At 46.1% G+C, this 11,349-nt stretch overlaps 1 protein-coding gene across 1 annotated transcript in view; it reads left to right on the top strand.

The window, feature by feature from the left end:
• Positions 1–10,416, top strand: part of nlrx1 (NLR family member X1) — a 31,767-nt gene extending 21,351 nt beyond the window's left edge. Inside the window, 13 exon segments of the mRNA XM_068054270.1 lie at positions 1,565–2,205; positions 2,207–2,325; positions 2,327–2,438; positions 2,440–2,538; positions 2,540–2,591; positions 2,594–2,890; positions 2,893–3,176; positions 3,178–3,273; positions 3,275–3,550; positions 3,552–3,577; positions 6,038–6,124; positions 7,533–7,784; positions 9,195–10,416. Of these exon segments, the coding sequence (XP_067910371.1) occupies positions 1,565–2,205; positions 2,207–2,325; positions 2,327–2,438; positions 2,440–2,538; positions 2,540–2,591; positions 2,594–2,890; positions 2,893–3,176; positions 3,178–3,273; positions 3,275–3,550; positions 3,552–3,577; positions 6,038–6,124; positions 7,533–7,784; positions 9,195–9,513 (2,660 nt within the window). The 3' untranslated portion in view covers positions 9,514–10,416.
• The last annotated feature ends 933 nt before the right edge of the window (positions 10,417–11,349 follow it).

Genomic DNA, 11,349 nt, shown 5'->3' with positions numbered 1-11,349 from the left:
TCTCCTCTCCTTCTCTCCCTCTCCTTCTCTCCCTCTCCTTCTCTCCCTCTCTTTCTCTCCCTCTCTTTCTCTCTCCCTCTCTTTCTCTCCCGCTCTTTCTCTCTCCATTCCTTCTCTCCTCTCTTTCTCCTCTCTTCTCTCCTTCTCTTCTCTCCCTCTCTTTCTCTCTCTCTCCCCTCTTTCTCTCTCTCTCCCCTCTTTCTCTCTCCTCCCTCCCCTCCCCCTCTTTCATCTCTCTCTCTATCCCTCTTCTCTCTCTCTCTCCCCTCTTTCTCTCTCTCTCTCCCCTCTTTCTCTCTCTCTCTCCCCTCTTCTCTCTCTCTTCTTTCCCTCTCTTTCTCCTCTCTCTCTCCCTCTTCTCTCTCCCTCGTATGTGTAATGTGTGTGTTATATATGTCGACACAACCTACATTTGAGGTAAAAGCAAAATACTGCGGATGCTGGAAATCTGAAATAAAAACAAGAATTGCTGTAACCACTCAGCAGGTCTGGCAGCATCTGTGAAAAGAGAAGCAGAGTTAACGTTTCGGGTCACTGACCCATCTTCGGAACTGAGGACCTACATTTGAGGACTCGGTGATAAATTATAGCTTGTAGAATTGCTGAAATTGCACATGTGACCAAGAATGTGCTGAGGTAACTTTTGTAAAAGGCACTTGAACTCCTACAATAACACAACAACAACTTATATTTACATAGCATCTTTTAATGTAGTAAAACATCCCAAGGCACTTCACAGGAGCATAATTAGGCAAAAATTGAGACCGAGCCACATAAGGAGACATTAAGACTGGTGATCAAAAGCTTGGTCATCTCAGTCCTAAAAATCCAAACCTTTATTCTGAGACTGTGACCCGTGTTCTAGATTCTCCAGTCAGGGGAAACATCCTCCCAGCATCTACCCTGTTAGGTCTCTCATGACATTTTATATGTTTCAATTAGATCACCTCTCATTTCTCTAAAATTCTAGGGAATATATGCATCGACTACTCAATCTCTCCGCTGTGGCTAAGCTGATAGCCTCTTAGTCACAAGGTTCCAGATTTTCATCCAGAACTTTTACACAAAAACCTAGGCTGACACTCCAGTGCAGTACTGAGGGAGTGCTGCACTGTCAGAGGTGCTGTCTTTCAGATGAGACGTTAAACCGAGGCCCCGCCTGTCATCTCAGATGAGCGTAAAAGATTCCACGGCACTATTCAAAAGAAGAGGCGGGGGAGTTATCCCCAGTTCTCTTTCCAATATTCATCCTTCAACTGACAGCACAAAAACAGATTCTCTGGTCATTATCACATTACTGTTTGTGGGAGCTTGCTGTGCACAAATTGGCTGCTGTGTTTCCTACATTACAACATTGACTACACTTCATATAAAAGCTCATTGGCTGAAAAGCACTTTGGGATGTCCTGAGATTGTGAAAGGCACTATAGAAATGCAGGTTCTTTTTTACTCCATCCTTTTGCTAACGTGTTGCATCCTGCACTTTTTTTTTTGTTGTCTACAGTGTAATTAGTGATGGCTGCTAGCACAGTGTAACTTGATCCAGTTTCCTTCTACATTAAAGCAGATCCCCTTGAACAACACAGGAAGAGACTGAGAGACTGGTTCAGTCACGTGCCTAATGAGGAGATGCAGTTTGGGCCATTTTCAATGGAAAACTGGCACGTAGATCCAGTGATTGCTGAAAGCTCCCCAGAAGAGAATAAGGAACTCACGGCAAGATTGGGCGTCTACAGTCACATTGAACCTAAAAAAATCCAGATCATAAAGGTCGATAAAATGTTCGCAACTGTGTGTAATGAGTCCCCTGTGAAGAACGTAGTTTTGTATGGGATGGTGGGAATGGGGAAGAGTACGGTGGTTAATAAACTTGTGTTGGATTGGTGTGACGGGCAGCTCAACCAGTTCGATATAATCCTGCCTTTCTCCTGTGAAGATTTGTCGTCAATGACCCAGCCCATATCTCTGAATAAATTAATCACTCAGAAGTACACCCAGCTGAGAACCATTGTGTCTCAGATTGGATCGGGAAAACAAGGCAACATCCTCTTTGTCTTCTCTGGCCTGGAGCAGCTTAAACTTGACTTTCGTCTCTCGAAGACGGGGTTGTGCAATGATCCAAACGAACCTCTGCCACCCAACAGCCTGTTGGTCAACCTGCTCCGAAAATACCTGCTCCCAGACGCCAACATCCTGGTTACCACCCCGACCTTCAGCCTTGGACTCAATCCCAACCAGGTATGTCGATAGGTACGCCCGTATCTGTGGCTTCACCGATGTGGAGCAGCAGTATCTGTACTTTAGGAATCGCTGGACTTGTCTGGGGTGGTAAAGCCAATGAGGATTTAGTGAAAATGCTCTACAGGAATTTGCTGAGACAAAGCCAGCTCACAACTGACTGTTTCCTGCCATCTTATTGCTGGATCATCTGTGCAACCGTTGCACTTGCTCCATTTTACCTCCTCGAACATGCCCATTCAGACCTTGACTGGCCTCTATACCAGCTTTCTGCGATTAAATTTTGGTGGCCAAATTCTAGGATGCCAGCAGTCAGCATAACATCTCAATTGTGCGGTACATTGCCAAAACAGTTGCAAGGTAGCCTATGAGGGGATAGAAAAGAAGAAAATCCTCTTCAGCGAAGAGGACCTGCAGCAATGCTTTGAATTAGACACAACAACCGAGGAAGAGCTGAACCAGTTGACTGCCTTTCAGATCGACGTGTTAGGGTTTTTTATGTCTCCCACTGCTCAGCATAGCTCTGACCCATTGCTCAGATTCACCATACCCGCAATGCGAGAGTACTTGGCTGCCCTGTACGTCGTTTTGGGGGAGAAAAAAAAAGTGTCTTGGAGCGAGTGGGAAACCGCAGTGTCTGACACCATCGGAAAAGCAGTGAAGATGTGACGGCCATTTTGGCCATCGTATCGAAATTGGTGCCGTTCAGAATTCTGGCAATTGTGAGACTCATAAACATTTTCCCACGGATCTTCAGAAAGATTAGCGGGAAGAGCAAGAAGGGCATCGCAAATACCATGGTCTTTGAAATGTTCAAACAAGAGGACGAGTTCAACAATGATGTATTAGAGCAAATAAATACGAGCATACTTGGTGAAGAGGCAGAAGTTAGCCCAGCAATCAGTGGAAGAAAGGACACTGAGTGCTTTGAACTCTTCCCCAACTTTCATGGCCGGATTACTGGCGCAGAATAACCGCCTCCTGCTAGATCAACTTGGCTGCACGATAAAGAACATAACTGTGCGTGAAATCGCAAAACAATTTGAAGAAGCATCTAAGTAATGTCATTAAGAAACAGTTGCCTCCCTCCGAGCTCATGGATCTCCTGTTCTTCCTGTACGAGTTGCAGAATGATGCCTTTGCAGGGGAGGTCTCCAAGTCCTTCCAAAGCTTGAATTTGTCCCAAGTTAAGATGACGCCTTTGAAGTGTTTTGTGATTGCTTCAGTAATGAACACATCCAGCCACCCAATTGAGGAGATGAACTTCAGTCTGTGTAATTTAAGTGAAGACTGCTTGAAAATCCTCCAACCAGCTTCTTCTTAGATGCAAGGATTTAAAGTAAGTTTTTGGATTTTTGATTTTCCTTCCTGTCTTTCTCTTCAACCCCCTCTAGCCCCTTCTGGTTCTTTCCTGGGTCAGTATCCATGGAGACGAAGAAATATGCTCAGTGGCGTATCCAATACGGTACTTTGGTAACTCACAAGGAGAGACGCACCCACTGTCAGGAAACAAATTCCCTCTGTCTTTCTATTGTTTTTAACTGGGATGCATTCAAGGTGTTGGGCTTTGCAGAGGGACAATGAAGAGCCATTTATCCAACAGTTGGTAGAGCTGGGAGTTGGAGCTGCAATTGTCAAATTTATGAATGAACGGGGTGGTAGATATTGGATAATTCTTTCCTTCTCCCTTTTTAAATAGATTCTTACAACTAGAGACAGTAAGATGTTTGGTAATTCACTTATGTTGTTATTGGCAATATTAATCTTAAAACACCCTTGACCAAACCATACAGGATACTGCACATTAGTCCTGCGTCCAATTCGTATTCTGCGTAGATTGTTTTTAAAATCCTGAAGATGGCTTTTCCAAGCCTGTTCATCTCCTAGACTATCGAATGCAGCTTTCTTTCCTTCTTTCTAACTAAGTAAAACATGATATCTGTCTTGCTCCCTTTTGGTTTATGCTTCCCTTCCCATCAAATGTAACCATGCTTACAGTTACCCATTTGTTTCAGTAGTTTAATGCATTGAGTAGATTAGGCCTATACTCTCTAGTGTTTAGAAGAGGAATCTCATTGAAACATTTAAGATTCTGAGGGGGCTTGGGGGTGGGGGTGGGGGAGGTGGGGGTGGAATTCTGAGAGATGTTTCTCTTGGCTGGGGAGTTTAGAACTAGGGCCATCATCTCAGGACTATGATTTGCCCGAAGCATTGATCGGTCAGAGGCCTGTGATTTCCCCACCTCCTGATCTCCGCCAGCTGTAGCTGGGGACAGGTGTCCAACAGAAAGAAAGAACTCCTATTTCTGTAGCACCATTCACAACCTCAGGAAGTCCCAAAGCACTTTATAGCCAATGAAGTACCTTTTTGAAGTGTAATCACTGCTGTAATGTAGGAAATGTGGCAGCCAATTTGTGCACAGCAAGCTCCCACAAACAGCAATGTGATTTATTTATTTTTCATTTAGAGATACAGCACTGAAACAGGCCCTTCGGCCCATCAAGTCTGTGTCGACCAACAACCACCCATTTATACTAATCCGACATTAGTCCCATATTCTCTACCACATCCCACCATTCTCCTACCACCTACCTACATTAGGGGCAATTCACAATGGCCAATTTACCCATCAACCTGCAAGTCTTTGGCTGTGGGAGGAAACCGGAGCACCCGGAGGAAACCCATGCAATCACAGGAAGAACTTGCAAACTCCGCACAGACTGAACCCGGGTCGCTGGAGCTGTGAGGCTGCGGTGCTAACCACTGCGCCACTGTGCCGCCCTACTTAATGGTGATAATGGGCAAATAATTTGTTTTTGTGATGTTGGTTAACGGATAAATATTGGCCTGAACTCTGCTTCGAAATAGTGCCATGAGATCTTCTACATCCACCTGAGAGGGCAGACGGGGCCTCAGTTTAATGTTTCCTTAAAAAAAAACGGCACCTCTGACAGTGCAACATTCCCTCAGTACTGTACTGGGGTTGCTCAAGTCTCTGCAGTGGGCATGCTACCAGTTGAGACGCTTTAAGATGCTTCAGTGTTCTGCAAAGGCAGTAAACATAAAAGGAGAAGGAATTACAATGAACTAATTAAACAATCACTTGACAGCACTCCTGTATTAATGGGGTCTCTTATGGAGTGCATCCACCTGCTATATTGATATGCCTGTAGTAAGGATGTTTCCGGACTGATAACGAGATGCTTTTTGTCTTCCCTGCTCCAATTTACGATAACATAGATACACATGAGGGAGAATGGAGTGGAAGGATATGCTGATAGGGTGAAATGAAGACTGATGGGAGGAGGCTCATGTGCAACATAAAGGCCAATATAGACCAATTGGGCAGAATGGCCTGTTTGTGCTGTCGACTCAATGTAGCTAGCTTTTATTTTTGCATTGATTTCCGGAGGCAGTGTTGCATATTGGCCCAGTCCTGCTTAGGGCTGGGAACTCGGTATCAGTCTGCCTGTGTCAGCCACCTCTGTCAAGTCCTCTACCAACCTTGACTCTCTACATTCCCACTTGTGAAAGCAACAGAGGTTAGATGCAGCCTGTGGACCCTGTACCTCAGCAAGAGTCAGGACACCTTCAGGACAGAAGAGGAGGAAATTGGAAGGGGAAAAAGGCAAATTAATGGAACTGTGACACCTCACGCAATCTGGCTTGTTTTCACTCATTTGGTTCCACTGATTTGGAAATGTCACTGCTGTTGCCGGGCAACATTTGCAATTTTCTTGGGTTTCAGGTTCCACATTTGACACGGAATTAAAACTTTCTGTTCTTTTTTTCTTTGCAGTTTACAGTTTAATAATCTCGGTCTTGGTGCCTGGCAAGAGATCAGCAATCTGTTATTAGATACGAATTGTGCAATTGAGAACTTGTGGTAAGGCAAAATCTTTGTACAAAACAAGCTCACTGGCTTGCCCTTTTGTGATGTTTTGTTTTTAAACAGCTATCAACAAAACTCAAAGGTTTACCAATATTTTGTGCACACTAAGCAGCCCACTTGATCAGCACCCCATCCATCACCTTAGACATTCACTCCCTCCAACACTGACATACAGTGGCAGCAGTGTGTACCATCTACAAGATGCACTGCAGCAATGCACCAAGGCTCCTTGGAGAGCACCTTCCAAACCCGTGACCTCTGCCACCTAGACATACGAGGAGCAGGCACATGGGAACACCACCACCTGCAAGTTCCCCTCCAAGCCACACCATCCTGACTTGGAACTATATCGCCGTTCCTTCACTGTCGCTGGGTCAAAATCCTGGAACTCCCTTCCTAACAGCACTATTGATGTACATACACCCCATGGACTGCAGCGGTTCAAGAAGGCAGCTCACTGCCACCTTCTCAACGGCAATTAGGGAGGGGCCTAATTGGGCCTTGCCAGTGATGCTCGCATCCCGAGAATAAATAACCTAAATGTAATGATATCGCTGCTTTGATTTTCTGCGTTCTTTTCATTTCAAGACTTCAGTCTTAGATCGTGAAGTCAAATATGACAACGCAGCCTCTGTCCCTGGGCCATGCTGAGTTAGCTGATAGGTTATTGATTATTATTAATTTTTGGATAAAACTTGGTCCATGCGATATCCGGCACTGGATCCCATTGCCTGAGGGAGTCGGAAAGGAATTTTCCCCTCTCGGCCCTGGGGTACTTTTAATATTTTTTTTTGTTTCACCCTGGAGATTACATGACTGTGAGGTGGGGAAGAAGGATGAGGAGGGAAGTTGGGAGGAGAGAGAGGCAAAATGTTTAGTTATGATGATCCAGCTGCCATGAAGGTGGGGCAAGTTTTTTGGATCAGCTGATCTTTCTTCAGCCCATGAATTATTTTGTATCTTTGTATGCTGAGCATAGCCATTAGTAACGAGTGAAACTCAGTCAAATTTTCCCATCCTGATCACACCCAAGAGTCTCAGGTCTATTTTGCGAGTATGCTGTCCCCTTTAGTATTGAATCTCAAACTGCAGGAACACATGTTGGGAGCTGCCTGTAGTTTCTAGATGCCCGCTCCTGGAGCGTGAGGCTCCATATGCAGGCAGCGTGCATCCAGAAAATGTACCCACACTTGCGAGGACGGTGTCGGTTTTGACCGCAATACCCTCCATGGTCAAACAGTGGGCCAGCCTTCATTTTCTAGGGTCACACGAGGAGGGGCCGAATACCTCATTGAGGATGTGACCCTTCTTCACACCAACAGTGGCAATCTACAATGCACTGCATTTCTCAACTCTTTTTCCAGTGTGATAAACTTGCAATTTTTTGATGCTTTATTTCCAGGCTCTGTGACAATGTTTTGTCAGAGGCGGCAGTTAATTGTATCGGACCCGCCATCGCTCACAACCGTTCTGTTTCCCAGTTATCGCTGCTCAACACATCCCTTGGAGACGAGGGGGTGAGAATGCTTACGCCATACATCAGAGATAACACACACCTGAAAGACATCAATCTAGCCAGTAATCTCATCAGTGAGGACCCTGCAATGGCCCTTGTGGAGATGGTCAAGACGCATCCAACGTTAGAAAAAGTTCAGTGAGTAGCGCCAATGTTTTATGATGAGTTGTATCATCCACTTTCATGTGATCATACGTAAGAACGTAAGTAGCAACAGCAGGAGTAGGCCATTCGGCCCCTCCAGCCTGCTCCAACAGTGGAGCAATTAAACTTGGGGTGGGGGGGGGTTGCTCAAGAGGCCAGAATTGGAGGAGTACAGAGATCTTGCGTGTTGAATAGTCCATGGTTATTTATGTGAGGTATCCTAGGATGAAGGAAGAGGGGAGAAAACCCAACTCTTTGCCAGTGATCAGCAGGGCATTATTCTTCATTAACCCTACTCCAAAGGTCATAACCATTCACCCTTGAATGAAGTACATGATATAAATGCAAGTACCTTTTTTTTTGTTCTTTTAAAACTGGGAGTTCAGCAAAAAATTAACGTGCCTTTACATTCCCAAAAGTTGCAAGATAATCCTTTAATTGACAGGTGTGGTATTAAAATCTTGGTTTGTGTTCTTTTTGTCCGCAGCAGCACTGAGTCTTAATGAAGGGAGTGTTGATCTTGGGTTTAGTGCCCTGGCATCAGTGTGTGACTTGTTTGGGCCTATGTACAATACCAAGGAATTACTGTTTACAGAACAATGAGCGAAAGGGCGTGACTGCACTCAGTCTAATCTCACCTCACCACAACCACGCCAATAACCATATCTACCTTCAAACTGCTTTTTGCTTATGTTCTTGTAATTATATCTCACTGGAGATTTTCTTTGCTCATCATGTCAAACTATAACCAGGAACAAAGTGTTCTATCATGTTTTTCTTAACCATCAGCTTTGACATGTCACCTTCCAGTTTGGGTGTAGATGGCTCGCTGCTGTGCTTCGCTCCCTCCTGGAAATTCTGTCATCACAGCTTCAGAATCACATGAACAGCTGGACTGAAGCAGTTGTTCCCTAAGAGAATAGTCCCACCTTCTCCCTGTATCTCAGAGGGTTATTGCCCTGTTGGTCACTGGCAAAGAGTTGGGTTTTCTTCATGATAGGATACCTCACATAAATGACAATGGATTATTCAACCCTCCGAGATCTCTGCGCTGCTCCATTTCCGGCCTCTTGAGCATCCCCAATTTCCATGGCTCCACCATTGGTGGCCGTGTCTTCAGCTGTCTGGGCGCTAAGCTGTGGAATACTCTCCCTAAACTTCTCAGCCTCTCTCTGACTCCACTCTTAAGAAGCTCCTTTAAAACCAACCTCTTTGGCCAAGCTTTTTAGTCACCTCTTCTAATATTTCCTTACGTGGCTCGCTGTCAAATTTTGTGTGATAAGCCCCTTGGGATGTTTTGTGCATGAAAGGTGCAATCTAAATGCAAGTTCTCCTTGTTGTAGCAGATCAATGAGTAAATATGGCTTGTTGTACTGAATAATGTTTGTGCGTTTTTGTTTTCAGCCTGTATTTAAATGAGATCAGTGACGGTGGAAAGCGGAAACTGCACGCGCTGAAGTGGGAGCAGGATGGAGTGAAGGTACTGGCTTCAATCACTGAAGGGTCGAACCTCTCTGCCTACTGGACACTGATCCTGAAGAACATCGCACGAAACGCAACGAACAGGGACAAGGAACGTGTGGTGGACTACCTGACGCTTTTCCAGAAGGAGCTGAAGTTCAGCCGGAGGCAGACACGAAACCCCTGGAAAAAAGTGAAATTTCTGCAGGTGGAAAATCGGGTTGACAATTTACTGAACCAGATTCAACGGGAAGTGAACTAACATTGGGTTTGTCCAGCATTTCAACCTCTGCAATTTGATGGGAGATTGGTTTGTACTGGGTTCTCTTTTGGTGCCATTACACTGATGACATGCTGTCTGCCACACTATATGGTGCTCATGTTACCTGATTATAGAGGGGGAACACAGTTCTTACCTCCTAAGGGTTAGACTCTGAAATCTGTTGGGTTTTGAGTGTCGTCTTCAGAGGCCGCATATGATGTTCACATCTCCCCTCCTAGGAGTGCACTGGTGGATGGTGGGGGAGATTGGAGGCACAGTCACTGGTCACGGGCCCTCACTGGACACCTCCTGGTCCCCTAACTCATAGCGTAAAAACGGCCTTCAATATCGGATTGAACCCTCGCAAGATCCGGGGTGCGGTGGGGGGGGGTAGATTTTCAACTGGACACCTGGGCGTATAACTGACGTTGAATTTCAGCAATCCGGTGGTTTCTGAAAGCGATTCACAACGCGTGGGCAGGAAGTTGAAAATCTCTCCCCCCCCCCCCCCCCCCCCCCCCCAGCCCTCCAGGACAGCCCCAGGATTCTCAGCAATTAAAGATTGATCTCCAGGGCACTTCTGTGAGCAAACTCGGCAGAAAATTCAGAGAGAGCGTTAAAAAAAAATTTTCATTGTCTTCTGACACTTCTGTTTAATAGTTACAAAAATATTAGAGATGTGGAGGGAAGCAAGCTGTTTGACTGGGTGAGACGGTTGGTGACTGGCAGTCACGTGATGAAACCTCCAGGAATACATCCGGGTTTGGCGACCGTATGTGCCCCCCCCCATATCTGTCCCCCCCCCCCCCACCATATCTGTTTCCCCCCCACCCCATATCTGTCCCCCCCCCACCATATCTGTCCCCCCCCCCCACCATATCTGTCCCCCCCCCCCACCATATCTGTCCCCCCCCCCCCCACCATATCTGTTTCCCCCCCCCCCACCATATCTGTCCCCCCCCCCCCACCATATCTGTTTCCCCCCCCACCCCATATCTGTTCCCCCCCCCCCCCAATATCTGTCCCCTTTAGGAGTCGAGTGTTCAATGCAGTGCTCGGAAATTTCCACTGTCAGCTGGGAATCTCAACAGACTCGAGAGCAGATCATGATTTTGGGCTCCAGCATTGCAGGCAATTCTCCAGCCCACTCTCATGCCTCACTAGGTCCTGTGGGCAGCAGGTGACCCCGGGGAATTCAGCCACCAATTGGCTTCCCACAAGTGTCTCCCGCACAAATCTGCCTGACTCCGAATCCCAGGCAATCCCCCCGCTGAGGAACAACCTCTGAAATCTTTCCCTTTCCTGGATTCTTTTCCAGTAACCCACTGTGGAAAATCGGAGCAAAAAAAAAAATCGCCAGTGGAGGGAAATCGATAATAAAATGGATGTCGTAAGAGCAATTGGCGGAAAGACGACATGAAAACGGAAATCAAAATTAATCACATGGAGCTCCAAGTCTGGAATGCCTCAGGAATCCCTGTCCGTGTTGTTTGGTTTGGATTTTGATAATCCTGGTTTTTTTTTCTTGCTAATGCAGTCTCTGCTCCTTGACGTCGTTGATTTTCCCCCCCCTCCCCTTCTTGCTGGGGTTACGCAGAATTGACCATTATTGATACCCAAACTCATGTCCTTTCCTGCACCCATGAGCTCTCCAAGCCAGGTTGGTACTAAAACCAATCGTAACCCCTGGGGGAATGACATGGGTCAAAGCGGAATGGGCACTTGGGACCTTCCTGGCCTCAAGTATCTGCTAATTGAGTCATTGGTGGAAGACGGAAATCCTGCTTTCCTTCGAGAGGTTTTGGGACAAAAAATAATGATCCAGTCCATTTTATA

The sequence above is a fragment of the Heterodontus francisci genome, chromosome 22, assembly GCF_036365525.1.
Source record: "Heterodontus francisci isolate sHetFra1 chromosome 22, sHetFra1.hap1, whole genome shotgun sequence".
Taxonomy (NCBI): Eukaryota; Metazoa; Chordata; class Chondrichthyes; order Heterodontiformes; family Heterodontidae; genus Heterodontus; species Heterodontus francisci.
This window is presented reverse-complemented; position numbering and strand designations above follow the sequence as displayed.